The following is a 22,757-nucleotide window of genomic DNA, read 5'->3' as shown; positions in this document are numbered from 1 at the left end:
ATTATTTAAACCCATAGAGCCAATGATATATAAAACCATTTCCTAAACAGTTGGTACATAAAAATGTTTTACATTAATTTAAAACTCTTAATTTTTAAAAACCTACAGAACCAATGATACAAAAACTGTGTCTCAAACGATTTATTAAAGTATTTACATTACAGACTGTACGGAATCGTCTCTGAAACGGTTGCATTTTGCACGTACTGCTCTCATCCTTCTTTGTTTAACGTGATATGGAACAACTCATTGCGTGATGCATATCCTGAGTATTTTCTACACGTTCCTGCATTCCTTTATGAAATAAATACGTAATCCAACTCACCTCCTGATATGCGTGATGCATTCTTGGCCACCCAATCCACTTAATTTCACACTCTTGATTGCCATAAAACCAGAGAATAAGAGAGTACGTCAAGTAAGACTCAATCACACATCTGAAAAATTAAATACATACCTGCTCACACCAAAGGATTTCGGTCTGCATATTAAAGAAATACAAAAGCATTTAGCCCTTCTCCCATACGCGATTTCAGCGTTAGGTAGAGTTGAATGCCCCTTGTACTTGCAATAGAAATGATCCAGAGTTCTTGTTCCACGGGTTGGACACTTTATTTGTTAATAATACCTGCAGTTGCTGCTTGTTAAACCTAGCCCAAATTAACATTACGTCCAATATTAGCCAATTCATATGGGTAGGCAGTATGAAATGCTTAACCCTGCGACGCGTTATGTTTCAATTTTTACACGGTTGCTGGAGCTGCTCGTTTGAAGAGGTCGTATAATTTCGCGGGTTTCAGAGCCTTCAGTTCTTCTTAAAGACATTCATGATCAGTTAGATGTGAGTAAAATAATTAAAGATTTAAAGTGGAATATGATTGGTGTAGGCCTGTACACTATAATTTGCATTGCACGCAAAATGTGTGAATTAAAGTTGAATTAAAAAACTGATGAGACCTGCGCCACAACATTTTTATCTATGAAACACTGCCCCTCGTGTCACCAACCCCTCCAATTTTTTAAATATCCATTTTTGTGGGACCCCTTCCCGGGGTTGTTCTAGAAAAGTCCTCGACCCACGACTCCTCGACCCTACGACTCCCTTGATTTGCGTTCAAATCTCTCAAAACACAGACTGACGGACGCCTGAACTCATCGAATGTGTGGTTTCATTAAGCATAGTTTCCCCAGTCTGAGAAACATCAACGTTATTAAACAGGGATGCATGCACTCGGGTCACGGTTACGCAAGGTACGCGTGCGACTCGTGCATCGTTAATGTACTGATGAATGTGCTGATTAGAAATCAGGCGGGTCTGGTGGAAGCAGAAATAAGAATGGTGGCGACGTGGCGTTTAGGATGCGGGTTGGTGGAAATTATTGTAAAGTGTGCGTATCTGCACCGTTGCGCATAAGTATTTTTCGTAGGAAGGTTTGGGCATATATCATAAATGAGGTGGAGGAATTTTCAAGTATAAAATACAATAGAATTGGTTTATCGACCGAGTTGAACGGTAGCTCAGAAGAGCACTACATTTATAAGTGGCAAGGTACAGATTATAGTCTATGTAAATGCAGCTTTGACTTTTCTTGGAGGGAGTTGGCTCGTTGGAGGATGTTTTCATTAATCAAAGGAAAATGAACCCCGATGTTTACAGTAGTGCTCAATAAATTATTCTTACACTTTGGAAAATAACATGCTTTTTCCAATTTCTATATTTGTAAAAGCTACTATGTTGGTACTTCTCTTTTTTTTCAATTTGTTACAATACACAAACCAACACGTGTGTTGGCTAAACTCCATTTGCATAATAATAGATACGGCCCGGGTTTCGTTTTGGGTCATGGTCCAAATTATTCATACCCAAGACAAAATCCCCCCAAAAATTATCCTTCCATTCATAGTGCTTATGTTCACTTCCTATGCTGCACGAATCTTTGGCAGGAACAACATGTTCAAAAAGAACAATTAAATTTGACGACCTTTTGGTTTGCTTGGTTTGGTTTGGCTAGGTTTATTTCCATACATCATAATTAAAAACATAAAGAAACAACGTGACTTTGTGCTCTAATGAACCGACATATCCCTGAAAGAGTATAGAAAGAACATTTTTCAGATCATTCTCAGTTACTCGTCTCTATGGCAAAAAAGAAGGAATTCAGTGAGGATATAGTCGCCAGTGTATCGTGAATGCCCATAACGAAGACAAAGACTACAAGGCATATTTCCAGGTCCCTATTGCAACAGTTAGAGTATCAACAGAAAGAATATAAAGCACTTAAACACAGTGAAAAACCTCAATGGGCGTGGCAGGAAGAGCAAAGTAACTCCTAGATTCGCCAGAAAAATCTGCCAACAACCTACGGATCACAACAAAGGCCTTAATTGGTACCCTTGACAAGGCAAAGACGAAGGCGTCACGGGCAACCATCCAGCGAATATTGCACAAAGGAAGTCTCAACGGACGCAGGCCCAGGAAGACACCACATAAGGAGGCTCGTCTGGCAGTCTTTGACAATGGTTTTCAAGTCTGGCCTTTCTGTCCTTTCTTTTTATAAAAAAAGAAATAAGATATTTTAGTCATTTTTAAAACCCTTAAAAACAAAAAAAAAACACTCTCTTTAATTGAGAGGAAGGGCTTTTGTACGTCAGCGACTTGTGTTTCTCAAGTTTCTTACACTCGATACATATCTTTCTGTTTATCATGTTCACACATTGTCGGTGTAGAGATTAAAAACCTGATTTATACTTATTATTTCAACAAGAAAAAGACCTTTCATACGATAGTTTTTACTGTTTCGGTTCATTTCCACTTCCAAGATCGGCCTGCAGAAAGAGCAGCTATTTTTATAAAGTCCGTGTTTACACGTTATCCGGCGTTTATGGTGATCTAACAAAGTGTACAACAGGCCCTTAATTAACCCGTCTTCTTGGTTTTTCTTTGTGGCATATAATACACTTGTTTACTTTAATTACACTTTTTTGTCAACCGTGGTTCGTTGCCTTAGCCTCGCGACCAGCCTAGACCCAGTTTAGTTTGTCGGTATGGTTGGTCGGTATTGAGACTGCGCCCCGGGGGCCTGGGTTCGTAGCGAAGCAAGGTGGTTGAGCGAAGAGACGCGATTGGGCGATGGGTGGGGTTTGGAGAGTTGGCTCCCTCGGCAACGGTTAGAGTAGCCTTTCGTCAAGGCCTTCACGGATGTGTTTATGTAACTGCAAAGCGGCTGGACTGGAGACCACGTGCATGAGTGGCGCGCGCAGCAACGAGGCCTTCTCCAACTTGTCAGGAATTGCTTATGTTTTCTTTATATTTTCGTATTTTGCTACTGCGTTCCCATGCAACCAATCATAATCGAAGGGGTCAGCATACATTAATCTATTATGCAAATTGAAAGTATAAAAAGATAGCGAGCGTGTCAAGTGTGTCGGCGGCACAGTGCAGGTCAGTTGTCTGAGCAGTAGACAGTTTTTTTAGAATATGCTTCCGGAAAACTTCACCTTGTCGAGTATAAACCGTTGCAGCGTTAGGCTGTTGAAGCATTTGTACTGTACGCGGACGTGACGTTTTCGTTCACCACAGGATATGGTAAGAGCTCCATATTTGAAACACTGGCGTTTTGCTTTGACCATTCGGCCTTTGCTACTATGTTACTCCAATGTCACCACCATTTCCACCAACAAGCATCATAGTTGTCATCTCAGCGCTTATTGCCCTCATGAAAAACCAGATGGAAACATTGCGTATGCTTTGGAGTTGATGCCGTTTGTTTCGGGGACTCATCTGTTTCAACTATTTATATGAAATTTATGAATAATGCATATCAGAAAGCTTATGAATAATGACCACAAAAACCTCAATATTAAATTGGAAAGGGCCTCGTGTCTGCGCCACGCGCCTGGTCTACTGTCCACTGAGTCGCTTTGCAGCTACACACAGCCACCAAGGCCCTGACGAAAGGCTACGGTTAGAGAGACTTGTGGGTTTGGAGAGTTGGTGCAAATTTTTGGGGTCTAATAACTACCCAGGATGGGGGTTGGGTAGGTACCCAGGGGTTTTTGTTGTCCACAATCCCCAGAAACCTACTAGTAGTGTTGGCCGTCTTGGACTTTTAAGATCAAACAAATCATCATGTGCATTTAGTCTCATAGAGCAAAATGGGTTCAATAAAGAGCCAGACTTTTAAAAACGAGAGTTCCACCCAGCTTATCTATTTGTTTATTTATTTGTTTTTGCGACACATTGAAAGGACTGCACTGAGGTGGTTTGACGAATTCGTTTTCTCTTGGGACGCCACTCAAGCAGGCCTTGATATTAATGAGTGATTCGATGAATGAAGTTCTCTTCTATCTTTGAAACTATTAAAGCAATAATTAGCAAGCGAGGATGGCCAGCGAGGAAGCAGCAATTAATTGGCTCCATTGCGTCCTCGCATTAAAAATGCATCATCAGAGACGGTAACATACGCATCCAAAAAAGTGGGGGTAGCAATTATGTCACGGCAGCTGACATGCCGATAGCAGTCATGCCTGTTCTCTGCATATTAATCCAACGTGTCTTTTGGTGCTTTTGTTCGGCAACAGAAGACACGATATCAGGTCCCAGGTCCCTTTGAATACTTTTGAGATGGTTAACTGCAAAACCAACACAGACAACTAAAAGTAACCAAAACTTGTTGTCAATTTATATTAAACCATCATTCAGAATGAAAGGGGGATTTCTGAAAGATGATACTGTAACATTTATTTATCCCCAGATTCAGTGCTTGTAGCTCTCAGCCTTTCAAATCCTAAAAAGCAAACCCCAGAGTATTAAATTGCCTTCTACTGGTATAGAAGCTCGTTTATACCCGGTGGAGAAGTTAGTAGGTTGGGACTACATGTATTTCAAAGCCGGACCTACTCAAAAAGTTAAAAAGACAACAAAAGGAAACAAACTGAGCGACAAGCCTCAACCACAGTCATGGCTTTAGGGAAAAGTATGCTAAACAGTTTCCCAACGCTAACAAGCCAAGCAGTGATCGTGTCGCTATTTTACCTGATTTTCACTTAACAGGAAGCCTTTTGGCTCGTATGCACGTTCAGAATGTGCAGAGCAACGAATTCGAATCATATACTGGAAGCTGCAGCTTAATGTTTTCGAAAGGTTAAACGGGCCCATGTGTCTTGTTTTCAGTAGACGTCACTCGTGTGTCAAACTTCTGAAATGAATAAAATATTCCAAGGCTTTTTCTAGATTGTCAGATGTCATGGTCTTCCATTACATTTCTATAGTATACAGTACATGAAATGTATTTTATGATTGCTCGAGTTGGCTGCTATGTTACCAACTTTCACTCCAATAATTCCACTGATACTGCACATTCGAACCAATCAGAAAGGCTCTTTCCCCGCCGGGTCTACCCTCAGGCTCTTCTTCTGATTGGCTGATGATGACATCACCCCTTTAGCGCTCTGCCTATTGCTGTGCAGACTGATTTAATATGATCAGCCAGAAGGATTCCCATTCACACTGCGACTCACAGCATGGAAAGCGCAGCTACACCTTCGATTTGGGTGTTGTCCACGCTGAAAGGTAGGCTGATATTTTTAGCGTTGATATCTTTGGGGTTAAAACCCTCGGAGCCGGGCGACAACGCAGGCGACAACGCGGAGAAAATCATCGCCACATAAGTTTCCAGAGCCCCTAGTCATGCCTGAACCTGTACGACGGCTTTATGGTAGGCAATACATCCCTCAGATGCCCTTTTTAACTACATTTCCTTATGCTGCTGTGGAAGTACATTTGTAGCCACGCCCCCTAAATAACTCCCAGCAGCGAATTGGATGTTTTCTTAGTACCAGGTCATTGCCCGGTCACATAGGCGTCTTTTGGATACTGATCTTTCAAAAATTCTTACTCTGCAGAGGTTAAGGTCTGGCCAATGGGAGTCTACAGGCTTGTGGTTCATGCCTGGGTGCAGGTTATATGAAACCTTTGTCTAATTGGCCCATTGGAAAAAAAAAAGTTATGACCCTAAAAGGAGGCGAGTAATATAGGCCCATTTTTCTAGCAGCAAATCAGATGCTAATCAATGTATGGAGCCAGCTTTTAAATACCAAAAACGTTTTAATGGTTAAGTCATGTTTGAAACATTTTTTCCGGTAGGGGGTGAAATTTCAAGGTCAAGTCAGCATCTGAACCACGAACTGTATCACCCTATTCCATTTCCCTCGAGGTTTCAAATAACCAATAAGCAGCCAAAAAGTGAAGTATTTGTAGACTGTATATACACCATGATAAAGGAATATTAACATGAAGTTTGTAATTACATGTATACATGTCCAGATAAATTAACCTTGTACGATGCAGTTCTTATCTGGAGGCACGTTTTTGTAGGTGGTATGCACTCGTTTAAATTTGTGAGTTATTTCCCAAGAGTCTGAACCTTAGAGTCTCCCACTGGCAATCTCTATTTTCGATTCATTCATTTAAATATAAAGTATCAGTTTCTTCTGTCATTCACGCGTAGTGTGATTTTTTTCAGTCATTCTCTCAAAATCTTAGCTTTCGCTTTATTCATTCAAAGTAGGAATTTTCAAACCATTCACTTGAAGTAGGAACTTTCAAGTCCCACACTCAATTTTCCTGTCATTCATTCGAAGTAGGAATTTTGGAGTCATTCATTTGAATTCTGAGGTTTTTAGTCATTCTCTCAAAGTCTAATTTTTCAGTTATTCACTTGAATACTGAATTTCGAGTCATTCACGTAGTCTGAATTTTCAATTTATTCACCTATAACCTTACTGTTATTTTAAGTCATTCACTTTGAGTTTAATTTTGAGGCATATGCCAATAAACTGTCTGAAAGATTTTCCAGGCATTAGTTGGGAAAGGTTGGCCTATGTTGAAGTGAAAAATAATTTTAAAAGAAAATCCAAAGGAAATAGAAATGGTCGCAAATTTCTTTTTCCATATGGACCAACAAGTTGCTTTTCCAAATTCATTTTTCCCAAGAGTTGTCAAGAGTCAGGTTTCCGAAGCAGTCATTCACCAGGTCTGTTGCAAGACAGATTTTGCACAATATTGTTTTAGTGCACTGACCTTTCAGGGGGTTCGCTGGAAACAATTTTAAACTACGCAATTGTGTACAGAGTAATTCGACAACTAGAATTACAAGCCATTACTGCGGTGGCACAACGCACGTAGACATGTGGTACGCGCGCGTTACATGCCTCTTCGACCAATAGGATGTCATGATTTGCTAAAATGTACGCGCACGTCAAGCCGAAGACTCTGTGTGTGAATGCGGTGCCACAGCAGTCGCGGCATCTAACCAGATAAGTGTATAAGCACAAAATTAGTCTGACGGTCATCACTTATGACGTTTCAACTTTGTGCGTAGGCCTACTCGACCCAAATGAACGTTTACCTTTTTCTGGCTTCAAGTTCCCTTATTCGAGTTCCCTGTTTGAAGCTGGGGTTATAAAAACTTTTGGTAGTTTTGCTTGTTCTTTCCAAATCTTTGTATTGATGGTTTCGTTTCTAGAACCAAAACCGAACTGAAACTCATGGAAACTACCAAAAAGGATATTTAGATATATATATATGGCCTGTTGGTGTCACACAATCCAGAGACCCGGCGTAAACGAGAACCCACCTTTGGATGGAGCCAACCAGCCTTTGGATCACCGTTCGTGATCCAGATCCGTGCGAAACAGACAGGCCTATGGTTGTCACACTTCACCGATCACAGCAATGGCCCCACGATGTAGCCTTGAACCCACCAGTCGCTATTCTAGCTCTACCTCTGTTGACATGGTTACCAATGACATCAGCCTGTTTAGTTTCCTGTACGCAACGGAATGTCATTGGTATGAGAATAACAGATAAATGCGAGCAGCAGACCAACCGATTGCTGCTTCAATTTCATTTTTTTTTTGCATCAGAGCTGCCTGCACAGATAGGGTTTGAGGGTTGGAGGGAATGAGAAAATAGGAAAAACGAGCAACTTACGCAATCACATCTGAAGAAATGGACAGAGCTGCAAAGTTAGTGCTGATCGTGTCTCCACTGACAGGTAGGGCTTTTATCGGTTCATATTGGAAACTTAATGTATTTTCTCCCCATGTTGCAATGATTTTTTTTCAAATAGGTATCGTCTGTATTCTTTTGGCATTTAGATTTCGGTAAATAATATTCTGTAACATCAGTGTTTTGGTCATATCGACTGTTATCATTTGATTCCTTCATTTACTTCCATCCTGCCTCAAAAAATGTACGCTTCATCTTTCAATTAATTTGCTACTCTACTTGATTCCTCGGCTCATTTGTTTTAGCCCTGATGGCAAAAATCATTCCATCCTGCGACTTTTGTCTCTGCCAGAAAAAGACATCCGCAGTGTCACTAACTCGTGCTTTTGGAGTTGCTCTTGCTAAACGCAAAATGTTTACATTTGTATACATTTTGGAGTCAACTGTAACTTTTCGAAAAAGAAAAAAAACAACAAAAAAGAATACATACAAACAAAAAGCAAACATGCGGTTCAGTTGAAGTTCACAAGAGTAGATCAATGTAAGTTGGCTGATTTCAGTAATTAAAAAAAAACGTAATCTGAAACAGACTAGAAATGCCTCCAATATTTGAAGCACAAGACCAAATTTAGCCATATCTTCTCTCTCCGAAGTCTTCTTTATATCAATGGTCATTATTTGTCTTTGATTTCAAGTGTTCTTGAGTGGTGTGGAGAACACGGCGAGGACGTGTTACTTCGGTCCCCCACCAAAACCTGATCCTGATAATCCAGATCACTGGATGAAGCAAGTCATGCAAGAGATACGAGAGCGTTGCCCGGGAAAGAGGGGACGTAGCCCAGCTGGTAAGTCATCTGGATTCGCACCCCCCCCAAAAAAAATTAATAAGTAATTGAACGTGAACAAAAGAGCACCTGTTAACAAATATGATGTGAACATAAGCCTTTTACTTGTTAAATTTAAATAAAATCTGGTACACTGATTTATGTAATTGCACATAACATAACAGTTTGAATTCCCCAGACCAAAGACACTGTTGCTATACCTCGTGATTCGGGGCATGTTTTTGCATAGCGACCACCATCTCTGGAATGGACTGGTTCATTTGTGCCCTTCTTATCCATTTAAAACAGCGTATTGGTGCAAGGCGTCTATTACGTATATTTAGCAAGCCTTTCGCAGTATAGCAGCAGTGTCTTCAGAACGGAGAATTCAAGTTGTCATGCTCATGTATCTGAACAACACAGCTTACCGGATTCCATCCAAATTAAACTGGCAAAAGGCTTATTCTTGTCAGGCTCCTGTCTTAAATTTATCCAATTTGAATCATGTCCAACTTTGACAGTTTCTGGATCCTCTGGATTCTGCCAATCATCACACTCATTCCCTTATGCTAAGACTCGTTATAATTCCCCGACTACATCTCTGCAGGATGCAAAGCCGTCACTGGCACACAAGATATGTAACCGCAGAAGTGACTTCTGTGGTTACGTCGTTACTTCTTTAAGAACGCGTCATTTAGGAAAGTGTTGAAGTGGGAAGCAAGCAATAAATAAATACATGTATGCTCTTGCTAGCGGATCATTTATAATGTCTGTTGAACTTCTAAACGATGGCAGCTCATTTCGTTATTGCAAGAGAAGAAATATTAATGTAAATATAAATATATATAAATATAAAAAAACAGGTAGGGCAGTTGTCACCATAATTGGGACAATGTAAGTTTGATACAGTTAAATAAAACCTGGCAAATGCACAACATCGACGAAAGGACAGCAAGACACGACCACTTCATAACAATACCAAAAATACATGTACTCTAAATCGGAGAGTTCCATATACGGAAAACACCGATTTTCCCTTAAAATGTTATAACAACCTCATTGATAATTTGTCCCATAAAGTGAGATTTAGTAAGGAATATTCCAAAACATTTAGCCTACTTAGAAAACACTACAAATTATTTTTCAGACAAGTCTCACAGCATTGTGCACAGGGACATCAGGTGTTGTCCGTGTTTGGAAGTTTTTCCCTTACAAGCTTTACAAGCTTTATGAGAAAAGACATTATACGATTTAAATAACCATCACGAACTTAAACGGTGCAGGAACAGAGAAGAACATGGACATCGTGCAGATAGGGTGAAGACAACTGCTTCCAGGGGTGACTTCAGGTCCACGGGAACTATGGCGATGGGGCAAAACCACTCCCGGCAATCAGTCAGTTCATAGCTGTATTTCCTTCAATTTGTTTCTGGATTTACCTTATTATAAATGACGACAAAGTTCTGTTTAACAATTCAGGAAACACATTTCACATTACAAACACATAGCGTGGTTACATTATTCGGCTGGCCTATCGGTAAACTAATTGAAATTCACAAATTGGCCTTGCAATTTTTGTTTCCAAAAGACAACGTCCCAATTGAAATTTCGTCATATGATTTTTTTTATTCAATATAAATACGTTTCTATAATCACGACCCAAGTTAATCCGAATACATACATATATATATATATACATATATTCGATACCACAGTAGGAGGAATGCCACAAATCCATCACGTGTCTGAACATGATGTAATGATTAGTGTGATCAAGCCCGGGAGGGCAGTTTGGTACATCAGCAGTGCATGTGCTTAACGCGAAGAGCTAGTAGAGGTCATTAGGGACCAGCACTTCGCACACCAGGTGGCGAGCACGTTTAAATATTTCTTTTCTTGGTATTATTTAAAGGGAGAATTTCAAAGGACCACCCATACATTATTAAAGTTGACAAGTAAAAGGGGGAACAATGACAAAGTACGTGAAAGGACAGAAAATAATATCTCTGACCGATCATCAAGAAGCTAGCTTCGATCATTACTGTGACGTGGCTGCCACAAAACCTACTTCATAACAAAAATTACTGACAGAAAAAAAAGTAATCAAAATACAAAACGGTGAAAAAGAAGCTGGAAAAGAATGATATATTGTCACAGACTACCCGTAGAGTATTCAGCTTTTGGTGGGGGAAATCCAAGAGCGTTTGGGTCCTCGGGATCATTCGACATGGTGTACTGGAGAAAAGAAAATCCAACGCCTTACGGTCTTGACATCCTTGCTTTTATTTGCTGGTTGTTCTTTCCTTAGGGATTTAGTTCTAATATTTGATAGATAAATATACCGATTTTTTTTTTACTACTCCCCCATCGTTTGTAAAAAAAAAAAAAAACGCCAAAATTTCTGTCAGGGGACAAGTTCCCACTCCCCATTGGATACGCCACTGTCCACTCCTCGAAATGACACTCAGTTGCAAGTTGCAAAACTGGGCTATCACAATTTCCTTTTCACGTCAGCACCCGGTATTGCGCGCGCACATCAGAACACGCGTTATGGTCGCATCACTAACAACAACATGAACACTCCCGACCAATATGGCTCAGTTCCACCGATGAAAGCGGATATGAAAGCTAGGTACGTTTGCCATTAGCGTGGCCTTACCGACTAACACAGGTGCTTTGTTCTCCAACCACCTTGCCTTTTTAATACTATGCTGAGTTGGCTCAATTTGTATTATACACCGGTCATTATCTCGATGCACTTGATGCAGTTGACAACAAAAGCTGAGTCAGCTTTGAATATCCACTTGCTCTGCAGTGTCGAGTTCCAAAACTACACGTAAAAGCTTTCTCTTTCTATAAAAACCTAATAGTTCTTCCTTAGGCCTATGGCATGGATGTAAATCCCGAGGGATGGGGTTTGTATACACCCCGACACACCTTTTGATTTGGGGTATGGGATATTCAATCATCGCCCCCACGTTTTGTGGTGAGCCAAAAAATTGAAGCGGGTTGTGAAGACTTTTCAGACTTCCAACGACTAAAATACATTCATTAGCACTCAAGAAGAGGAAAGAAGTTTTAATTAACATCCATTATAATACCATTCTGAAAAAGAAGATGTACATTAATATCAAGAACATTGTCATCTAAATAGGGTCATATTGGTGTCCTCCCCCCGTCTTTCAAATTTTCATGGCTGGGTAAGGCAATCCGGTCTTTCCCTAACCCCCTCCACCATTTTTGGCACAAATTTATGCCACTGCCTCATGGAAGTTTTGTCAACCGACACTTCCTCGGATTTCCTGGTTGAGAAAAATATGTATCTTCCATCAACAAACACTGAAGTAATGTTCAACATCATGAGCAATTAGTCAAAAACACCGACCGTCCGTGACCAGGGCATTTAGCAGAGGCCAATTTTTGATGAAATTCAGCACGACGGTAACTTACCTAGTGGCTTTGCATCTTGTGCGATTCGGTCTTAAATTTAAAACCCCTTTAAAAAGCGTTTGACCAATGATGCTGACTAAAAGGAGCACATTCCACCAACGGATAGGCCTAATCAACGAAATGGACAAATGACACACGTTGAGGTTTCCGTCAATTTAACCATCAACAAACTAATGCTGTGACAAGGCCAAGAAATCTGCTACAGAAGATCGAACAGGATCAACACACAAGCAAGCCCAAATTCTCCATGGCCATCCAGAGTTATACTGGAGGTTAGACTGGTTCCTCCATGAGGCTGTGATTGTGTTTGACCCTGACTGTGAAATCCCTCTTGCTAGCAAAGATAGTTGTAAGTTAGGGTGCAGTGGATGAATTTCCCGGTAATTGTGCCAAAGACAAAGGAGATCATGTCTCTTGGATAAGAGAATTGGATTGGCGACATCTAAACTCACAAGTTTTAGATGCTACGCCTAGGTAGACCAAATCAGAGCAATGAGGACAACGGCTGGTTTTTCCTCCTGAGTTTTCAAACGACACTTGGAAATTGATGGTCTTGCTCCAAGTACAGTGTTTTCGGGTCAAGTTTCCGCCATTCGAGCGTGAAAACAGGAAACCATTGTCAAGAACAGTCAGCCCGAATCCAACCTTTGAGCATGATCCCAAATGCAACTAACAGCAACTTTCCTATCAACGGAAGCTACCCCGTCAACATGGCTCTTTTTAACCGATGAGGGGTTACTTCTGCTCAAGGGGGATTCCGCAGCGTCGTTTCTGTGGGGGTTGTTTGGATCGTGGTGAACAGTGCCGTACCAATTTTAATACTCAGAAAAATATATATATAAAACACGCACATATATGTATACATATGTATATACATCTATAAATATATATATTCGCTGCTTTTTAACGTTTAATGTCTGATTTAAGCCAGGCTAAGAATTTTGAAGTGGTCAAATTTTCAAAGTTGGTGCAAATGTGAGAGTGCATGGTCATGGACGGTAATTGTTTCGTTTGTCCCCTTGTTTGAGCGTAGAGGCAGAACCTACTGAGCCAGAAACCACGGCCGTCGGGTGTTCAACCCCGAGACCGTTAGGGATGGAGGACGGAACTATCCCCGATGAACGGATCTCAGCGTCCAGTTACAGGGACTGTCCAGGCTCCTGTTTGGCCTTAGATGCACGCCTCAACAGTAACCAGCGATGGGCACCTAAGAGGTAGTATCAAAGGGAGACGATACACCCTTACAGGCCTCACTCGCATCCCAATATATACATCCTACAACCAAGCGAAACATTACTGTGTACATGAGAATAGGTAATACAGAAACGCGATTTATGCGCGACCTTTTAGAGAATTTCATGGTCTTAGACTTTACAATGTAGTTGACAAAATGGGCGAGGGATGGTGGTAACGTCGATGAGCCCGACACCTGCTGAGAGTAGACAGACGAACAGGGATGGGACTTGACCCGTTAACAGCAGAGGTCTATTTTAATCACATTGAAAAGCTTAATATATACACACACGCAAATCAGATTTTAGCCCTTTCCCGACAATTCCGTCAGGAATTTAAGTGGAGATAGTGTAAAAGAGGTGACTATCGCGCTGTTATCTCTTTTGTCGCTTTATTCGTGTTTATTATCTTCATCATTTGGACAAGGGGGTAGGGCGTCTACATCCATTCAAAAGCTTAGCTTTACTCCTGTCGGATTTGGATTGCTGATATTTTATTGTTCTTCATCCAATTGCCCTCTGTGTACGTAGCAGCAAAGGCTCCTGGATCGAGGTTGACCTCGCTGTGAGTACACTGCTGTCTGGCGTCATCACGCAAGGAGGCCCAGGGGGCTGGTGGTATGTCAAGAGATACCTTGTGTCGTATCAGAGGCAACACTCATCTGACCGTGTACATGTGACAGATGGAAACGGGGAAACCAAGGTAGAGAGACATCAACTTGCTCTTGTCCGAAATTGATCAATCCTTCGCAATCTGTCATTCCTACTTCTTTTGTGTTTTCCTTTCCTTGAGTTTGCATTGTGTATAAAATGATTATTGTATCATAAGTGTTGTAGTTTCTTGTTATTTTTTTTGAGGGGGGGAATTAAAGCTGCCGTGCATTATTGAACACTATGTGTTTAGAACTGCACAGTTGATATACATGTATCAGGCAATAACTTAAAAAAATTACATTCGTGTTTTCTGGCATCTTTTCCTTTAATTCTTGTATTACAGGTGTTGTATTGTTTCGCTCTGGGTTTTTTTTGGGGGGGAGGGGCGAAAACTAATAGCTGCCGTGCATTGGTCAGCATTTTGTGTTTAGAACTGCGAAATTTTATCAGGCAATGCTTTAGAAATAATAATGCTATTCACTTTTATTTCAGGTGTTCACCGGCTACTTTGACATCAACACCCCGGTTACGAACATGTTCAAAGAGAGTGTGGTGGCCACGACAGTGCGCATTGAGCCGACTGCATGGCATATCAACGTTGGACTGCGATTTGAGTTGCTTGGATGTCGCCTTGATTAATTCACACGTTCGGTGCTTGCAGCAGTACATAAAAATTTTTGCTTTTGAAAATTACTACCCGGAAAATAAACATTAATGTGACTATGGTTTTTATAAAAACATTTATGGTAAAACTTTTACAATGTTTCACAGAAGTTGGTTAAATTGGTAAAAATATAAACTTCCACTGAAGCTGAAAGTGAGCAAATTTTGGCAGGATTGTAATTGCAGCTATTTTGCTTAGAATTTGGAAAAAAAATGTGCACATGAATTGGTAAAAGAGGCTTTTGTGTTTGTACAAAATAGAGCGCACTTTCAAGATCCCTGTTTTTTAGTTAATCAAATTATTTACTTTTGAAAAATATAAGCGCACAATTTCCTTAGAGTGCCACTTCATTTTATATCTAAAATCTACATTGAAGGCACACTCGTAGTCTTGTAATCTAGTTTTCTAATCTCGATCTAGTTTTCCAATTATGCAGGTAATTTCCCGTGCAGTAATTATTAAAGTATTTCATGTCTGTAGTGACAAAAGCAATGTAATTTAGGATGTTGGATCGACGGATTAAATGTTTGATTATTTATAACTAAACTTAACCAAGTAGTTTAGTCTTTTGAACCATATCAACCACTATAATACAGCCTGTATAAAACCTGACTTTTTTGGTCAGCATTTGCCACAATTACACCGTGTAGCTACGTGTCACAACTCTTCCAGGCGTCCTAAAAATTTAAACAATGACAGCAACAGGGAGATGTAAACAATAGGCCTTCACATAATGGTCAGTTAATGGTCAGTTAGGACTGAGTAAAATAATTAATATTAATAAGAATGGAATATTATTTTTTATTATTTTTGCTTTGCATGCAAAATTTGTGCATAAAAGTTGAATTTAAAAAAATGTTTCATGAGACCTGGGCCACAAGATAATAATGGAAGAAACTCTGCCCCCTTCCGTCATCAACCCCCTTCCTCCCGTTTTTAAATATCCTCTTTTGGGGACCCCTTCCCCTTAATTCCGTCACGCAGTGGCTGGGGGCAGGGGCACGTAAAAGTACCCCTGGGTACCCATTATTTGAAATGTTGGAATGTACGTCCATAGAGTATAATAATATACAAGCCTCGTTTCAAATCTGTTCAACCTCGCCTTGTGCCCACTAAGATATTTGACCACGGTTCTCTCATCAGCCCCCTTTGAACCACGTGACTGCAAGTAATTGCGAATTGGGACATTGAAATTCGGTACCCAATGGCCACCGTCTTTGGTGTACAGTTTTGATGCTAATGCATTCAAGAATAAGGCTTCGTTTCTTTGTGAAAACATTCATGCTTCGCAAAAACTGAGTCAGTGTAGCTTTGGGTATTTGCTTCCATTTATCCTGGAAAGTTTAATATTTAATGGATGCTACTCTGGAATTACGAGGATCTGGATCGCAATTCTCGTGCAAAACAGACAGGCCTATGGTTGTCACACTTCACTGATCACAGCAATGGATCCACGATGTAGACTTGAACCCATTAATCCCTGTTGTCAAGGTAGGCCTATCTCTCCTGACATGGTTACCATGCAATGACTGCAACCTGTTAAGTTGCCTCTACGCAACGGAATGCATGGTGGTTGACGTATGTTCATGACGCTCATTACCAAAGTACGCACGCGCAATATTTGCACTTAACAACGGTATAGCAACAGGCTATGTCTGCGACGTGATTGCAAAACGAGGCGTCATCTTTGTTAATAAATTGCCAGGAAACGATTAATGCAACTTTGATTTGTAATGAAACTGTCATTATATTATAATGAAAAGTTTCATGACAAATTCAAATTGCATTAATCGTTTTATTTTTCGGTAGCACTAATTTTGTTTCCTGCCTCAGAAAACGTATTGAAAATGTGGTTTTAAATAACCCCAAACTATTTTATTTTCACCTGAAAAATTTGATGGTTGCAAAATTTAATCAATATCTATTCAATATATGTTTTTCCGGTTATAAAAACTAGATTGAGATAAACTAGAAGACTGTTTTAATTAAGTGACTACAATAAAACAAACAGGAATCCGCCGGATATAAATTGTTGTAAAAAGCGTTCAAATTTTTGCGCCAAATCCTGTGAATCCAGACATTTTGTAATGGAAGAATACGTCACGTATGTCCTAATAAAACTTAATCCTTACAGTCAGGAATTAATGCTTTTTCAAAGAGGGGATACCTTTGCACCGTGCTCTTGTAAGGGAAACGTTTGAGTAATATTCTTGTAACGGCGAGTCACAGGTCAAATCCAGTCTTGTATGCCTGTGTACATGTGAACGCGTGACATATACAATTGTGTGCTGGGGCGGACTCAACGACTTTGACGTCTCGGTACCGCACTGGTCTGTGTCCACAGCAGCAGAAGTGATGAACTGGAAATGCCAACGATTCTACATGTACATTGTGAAATGGTATCAGTGCCTACCAAATCGGTACAATATAACAGAAAATCATCATCCTCTTATTGGATGTACTATTTTGCTAATAAAAATGGATACAAAATGGCTTTGAAATTTCGTGCACCATTGGATCGATACGATATTGGGGTGATTTAAAATGACCTAATTAATAAAAATGTTGTCCAGCGGATTCAAAATAAATGCCTAAAACCAATGCATCAAAGGTGAATCTTTAATTTCCTGCAAGATTTTTGTGAGAACGTCTTTTGTATTAAAAAAATGATGGAATTAGGGCAAAATTTTGCAATTTCGGTTAGAAAGGGTCCATAATTTCCACTTTTTCATACTGTTCTGAAATTCACCATTATTGAAAAATCTTATTTATGCAGGAAAACCGTTTGTTGTTCGTGGTGTCGTGTTCAGATCCTCCCGAAAGTTATTCATGCTTCTACTTTTAGGTATTTTATACGTCAGTCGTTAAAAAGTTCTACACTATAACGTAGTCTGCTTGCAAGAATAACTGTTGTTGTTGGCTTGAAATTGAAGTGCACATGCGCACTTGTAATGAACATTGTATCTATGGGGCATGAACATATATGGGTTTGAGAGAAAGAGACAAATGCGAGCAGCACTCCCACCCGTTGCTGCTAAAAAATTATTTTCTGCATCTGAGCTGCCTGTGCAGATAGGGTTTGATGGTTCGAGAATATAGGAAAAACCAACGACTGTTTGTGCTTCAAATTCAGTAACATCTGAAGAAATGGGCGGAGCTGCAATGTTGGTGCTGATCGTGTCTGCACTGACAGGTAGGGTTTTGATCCTTTCATATTGAAACCTAATGTGTTTTTTCTCCATGTTGTGATGATATTTTTTTCAAAACAGAAATCATCTGTATTCTTTTGACATTAACTTTAACATCAGTGTTTTGGTAATGCCGATTTTTTATCATTTGATTCCTTATTTTAGTTCCATACAGCCTCAGAAATGTGCACGTTTCATTTTCTTAAACTGGGTGATTACTGGGTAAAGCATTTACTTTGCAATAATACCTTGCCTATAATTCTTTTCTGTAGATGGTTTTGCTACGCTCATTGACTCCTTGCCTCATCCGTTTTTAGCCCGCCCACAACGACCATGCTGGTGGGAAAAGTCGTTCTATCTGGTGACTTTTGTCACTGCTAGAATAAAACGGTGATGAAATAAGAATCTATTTTTATGCATAACATGTCAACTGGAGGTATTTACGACAATTATCGGGTTTTAATCAGCTTTCACAAGTCAGAGAAATGCCAGAATATTTGGAGCTGTCAGCAACTTTCCCGAAATCCAGCAAGGGATAGAATGCCGACATTTGTTTTGAGTGAAAGAGTGCCATGTCAATTGGTTCTTACCTTTTGTAAAGGCACTGTGAAAGCTTGAACCACGCCGTGAATCATTCAAACTTTACTGACCAAGCAATTCCAATGATTTTAATTGTTATGGTTATTGCATGAGTGGGATGAAACATACAGAGCTTGGTGGGGACGTGTTTAACGTCAATTGCAAATAATCTGAAACGGACATTTGAACCACAAGACCAAATATAGCCATGCTGTCTCTCACCGAAGTCATCATGATATCAAATATAAGTATATGTCTTTGTATCTAAGAGTTCTTGAGTGGTGTGGAGGGCACAGCGAGGACATGCTACTTCGGTCCCCCACCGAAACCTGATCCTGATAACCCGGATCACTGGATGAAGCAAGTCATGACAGAGATACGGGAGCGTTGCCCGGGAAGGAGGGGACGTAGCCCGGCGGGTAAGTCATCTTGATTTGCATTTCAATAATTCTGGTTTTGAATGAGCTCCAAAAACGTTTTGCTTTGGAATAGATACCAAATTTAAAGGACATTTGGATTCATTTCACAGGCACAACAGGAAACAAGAGAATCCCACAATATAGTTTTCAAATGTCAAAAATGAGCACCATTGAACAAATGAGCCTCCTGCCTGTTAAATTTGAATGAAATCTAGTACACTGAGGTTTTTGATCGCGTATGAACGTAACAGTTTGAAATTGCCAGACTAAAGACACAATTGCTATATGATTCAGGGCAGGCTTTTGCATAGCGACCACCATCTCTGGAGTGGACTGGTTCCAATGGGCCCTTCTTAACATTTTTTTAAACGTTAAAAACAGTACTTATACATGATCTTTTGATTTCTGTTGAGCACCACACTGCCTCCCTTATATTAGCTTAAACTCGTTGTAATTCCCTTTTCAGTTTCTCTGAGTACAGTCGTCACTGGCACACACAACATACATTATAACCACTGAAAAATGGATAATGCGTTTTAACAAATAAATGATTCACCAGTACTTTCTGGAACACGTATTAAAATGCATTGTTAGAAAAGTGTTGCTGCAGGTATATCTTATCACCTAAAATATGTAATATAAATGAGAGCAGCTCATTTTATTTCAATTTTGCAGAAGAGGAAAGACTGAATGTTAATATAAAACAAATAAAAGACGGCCTTCCTCGATGAAGCTTTTAGGAGATTGAAATGAATTTCAAGAATATAATCCTTGCTAATCAGTTTGGCGCTTCACTGAGTTTGGTGCTTTTGATGAAATTATTCTGCTTCAATATACTATTGTACATATAACCCACATTTCTGTTCACAGTTTCACGAACCAACAGTTTCAACACCACGAGTACTGAAAAAAGGTCTTCTTTTTGGGCCACAAGCCCATAGACATTGCAGTTTTTTTGCACACGTTTTTTCTGTGCAGTACTTTTGCCATTAATCTTTGTCGCGCAGCATTCAAAGTTGGCAAAGGCATAGTCATCATTGCATAAATGTATGCCGAAGAGTGACGTCATGATGACGTCATAGGGTGATTTATTATTGATTTTGCCTATTTATTTTAGCCCATTGACTTTGTATACGTTTTCAAGGCACAATAAATTTTGGGTTACTTCGCGATCCTCAATCGTCATTAAAGTTACTGCCGGCGAAGAAAATGATTCAAAATCAATGCCTAATTTATGACGTCATGATGACGTCATCGCCTTATTTTATATTGATTGTTGAATATTTTATTTTCCCCATATGTTTTGTACACGTTTTTCTAATTAACACAAATGAGCAAGTAGTCCTGTACTTCGGCTCAAGATTACTACAAAAACAAAGGAGAAATCGGGTACTTTACGCTCTGTTATTTTATTTGAAATATGCCTGAGAGTCCGAATATGAAGTAATATGTCATAAAATTGTTCAGTTTAAGCACAAATCACGTGACATGAACTTAGAGGAGCAGTGTTTCTGCAAACGAATTTACAGGCCATTGACTTTGTACACGTTTTCGAGCCACAATTTTGGTAAGTTTGCGACATTTGATCGTTGGCAAAGTGATAGCCAACAAAGACTGATGAAAGATTTATTGAAAATGAATGATGTAATGATGACGTAATCACCTTATTCTATATTGGTTTTGAATATTTTATTTTTCCCATAGGTTGTGTACACGTTTTTCTACTTTTATTAAATCTGTAAACTTCAAAGCCTTATTTCTCCGAAAGGACATGATAACTAGAAAGGGAAGTTTTACAGACGAATGTTGACCTGATGTGATGAGAACGTCATCATGAGACAAGTCACGTGACAATAAGCGTGCACTCTTTTACGTCCTATATCTCCTGAAGTACATGTCCGATCGGATTCAGTGAAATATCGACCTGATATGATGACGTGATCAGGAGACAAGTAACGTGACATTAAAGGTGCACACTTTAAGGCCCTAGATCTCCTGAAACACATGCTATATCTGGTTAAAACTTTGTAAATAACTTGAAAGAGAGGTGTTGTATACGAAAAATGACTTGATGTGAAGATGCCTGAGTTGTTCAAATGTACAACAGAATGCGAAAAAGCCCTCTGTTCTGTTGTCAAACAGACAGATAAGCCCTGGTTTTTTATATCGCGGCTGAGTAGACCAATCCAGAGCAAATAGAACGACGGTTGATTTTTCTTTCTAAGTTTTCTGAAGACACTTGGAAAATAGTGATCCTGTTCCGCGAACAGCGTTCTTGGGCCAAAATCCCGCCGTTCGAGCGTGAGAACTAGAAATAATGTGTCGAGAACAAATTACTGGGACTTGACCTTTGAGTACGTATGCGCGCCCCGAGCGTTACCAAGAGATGGCGCAATTTTCCTACCAAAGAAGACTCCTTCACTTCGCTTGGTCACGAATAATTACGAAATGCGTGCGTTGCGGTGGCATTGCTACGAAAATTATACTAGGACACTCCCACCAACATGACTCTTTTCAACCGATGAGAGGGTGCTCAAGGTGGATTCTGTTGCGTCGTTTCTGTGGTTGTGTTGATCGTGGAGTGTCGTACTGATTCGAATGCTTGAAAAAAAAAACCAAGTTTTGCTATTATTTTTCCCTGCTCTGTGATTTGTCTAGTGTTTGAACCGTCCTTAACATTTTGCAGTGATGGATTTTTTAAGTTGATGCAAATTTGAGAGTGTATGGTCACGGACAAAATTGTTTCATTTGTTTCCACGTTTGATTGTAGAGGAAGGGCCTACAGAGCCAGGACCCGCGATAGTTCCTTGCTTAGACCCGAGACCGTTAGGGATGGAGGACAAGACTATCCCCGATGAACGGATCTCAGCGTCCAGTCACATGGACTGTTTTCGAGGTTCCTGTTTGGCCACAGATGCACGTCTCAACAGTAACAAGCGATGGGCACCCAACCGGTAGGTATCCATGGAAGACTACACACCCTCATAGACCCCACTCGCATTCCCCACACACCTTATACACTGAGCAGACAATACTATATGTACACAACTAGGTAATACAGAAGCGCTTATTAGCGATAGATCGGTTTGTTCGCGACCTTTTAGAAAATGACGGATGACGGTGACTTCGATGACCTGGACACCTGCTGTCCGTAGACAAGTTGACAAGTGTGTTGGAACGTGACCTGTTAACAACAGGGGGCTATTTTGAATTATGTTTCAATGTTTTGTATATGCAGGCAAACAATCAGATTCGAGACCCTTTCCAGAAATTCCGTCGAGAATTTACGTATAATTAATATTAAGTATACTTTCGCGCTGTTCTCTATTTTTTCACTCTATTGTTGCTCATCTTTTAAAATCATTGTGAAAAGTCTTGAGGAGTGGCAGAACACTGACTGTCAGCAGATTTTTTCTTCCTTCTCTGATTTCCTGGGGAGGGGCACAGGCTTCGAGAGGGCGTGTTCATTCCCTTTCGATCACACCATTGACCATGCCACCACAACAGTTATCTATGTATGAGCCTGTCTTAAAACAATCGGAATTTTCGTATTGTTTTCCTGCCAATATCCCTTCTCTTACAAGCTGATTTATGGCGGATTGTTAATTCATTGTTCATCATCCCCTTGCCCTATGTGTACATAGCAACGCAGACTCCTGGATCGAGGTTGACCTCGCTGTGAGAACAGTGGTGTCTGGCGTCACCACACAAAGAGGCCCGAAGGGTGTGTGGTATG

At 40.1% G+C, this 22,757-nt stretch overlaps 2 protein-coding genes across 5 annotated transcripts in view; both read left to right on the top strand.

The window, feature by feature from the left end:
- LOC110975524 (lactadherin-like) overlaps positions 1-17,263 on the top strand; it is a 74,152-nt gene extending 56,889 nt beyond the window's left edge. Inside the window, exons 1-6 of one of the 4 annotated variants that reach the window (XM_087130204.1) lie at positions 5,490-5,572; positions 7,927-8,057; positions 8,707-8,856; positions 13,319-13,499; positions 14,052-14,220; positions 14,664-17,263. In XM_087130204.1, coding sequence (XP_086986330.1) covers positions 8,012-8,057; positions 8,707-8,856; positions 13,319-13,499; positions 14,052-14,220; positions 14,664-14,810 — 693 coding nt within the window. In that variant the 5' untranslated portion in view covers positions 5,490-5,572; positions 7,927-8,011 and the 3' untranslated portion in view covers positions 14,811-17,263. Of the gene's footprint in view, positions 1-5,489; positions 5,573-7,615; positions 8,058-8,706; positions 8,857-13,318; positions 13,500-14,048; positions 14,221-14,663 lie in introns of those variants that run through there. The other 3 variants (XM_087130201.1, XM_087130202.1, XM_087130203.1) reach the window with 3 other exon arrangements.
- A 566-nt stretch (positions 17,264-17,829) lies between these two features.
- The window catches only part of LOC110975388 (coagulation factor VIII-like), a 5,282-nt gene continuing 354 nt past the window's right edge, over positions 17,830-22,757 (top strand). Inside the window, exons 1-4 of the mRNA XM_087130832.1 lie at positions 17,830-18,028; positions 18,872-19,021; positions 21,792-21,975; positions 22,666-22,752. Coding sequence (XP_086986958.1) covers positions 17,983-18,028; positions 18,872-19,021; positions 21,792-21,975; positions 22,666-22,752 — 467 coding nt within the window. The 5' untranslated portion in view covers positions 17,830-17,982. The remainder of the gene's footprint in view (positions 18,029-18,871; positions 19,022-21,791; positions 21,976-22,665; positions 22,753-22,757) is intronic.

The sequence above is a fragment of the Acanthaster planci genome, linkage group LG20, assembly GCF_054643075.1.
Source record: "Acanthaster planci isolate LZ-2023a linkage group LG20, COTS_SCS, whole genome shotgun sequence".
Taxonomy (NCBI): Eukaryota; Metazoa; Echinodermata; class Asteroidea; order Valvatida; family Acanthasteridae; genus Acanthaster; species Acanthaster planci.
The sequence above is the reverse complement of the archived record's forward strand: the minus strand, read 5'-3'. Positions and strand labels throughout refer to the sequence as shown.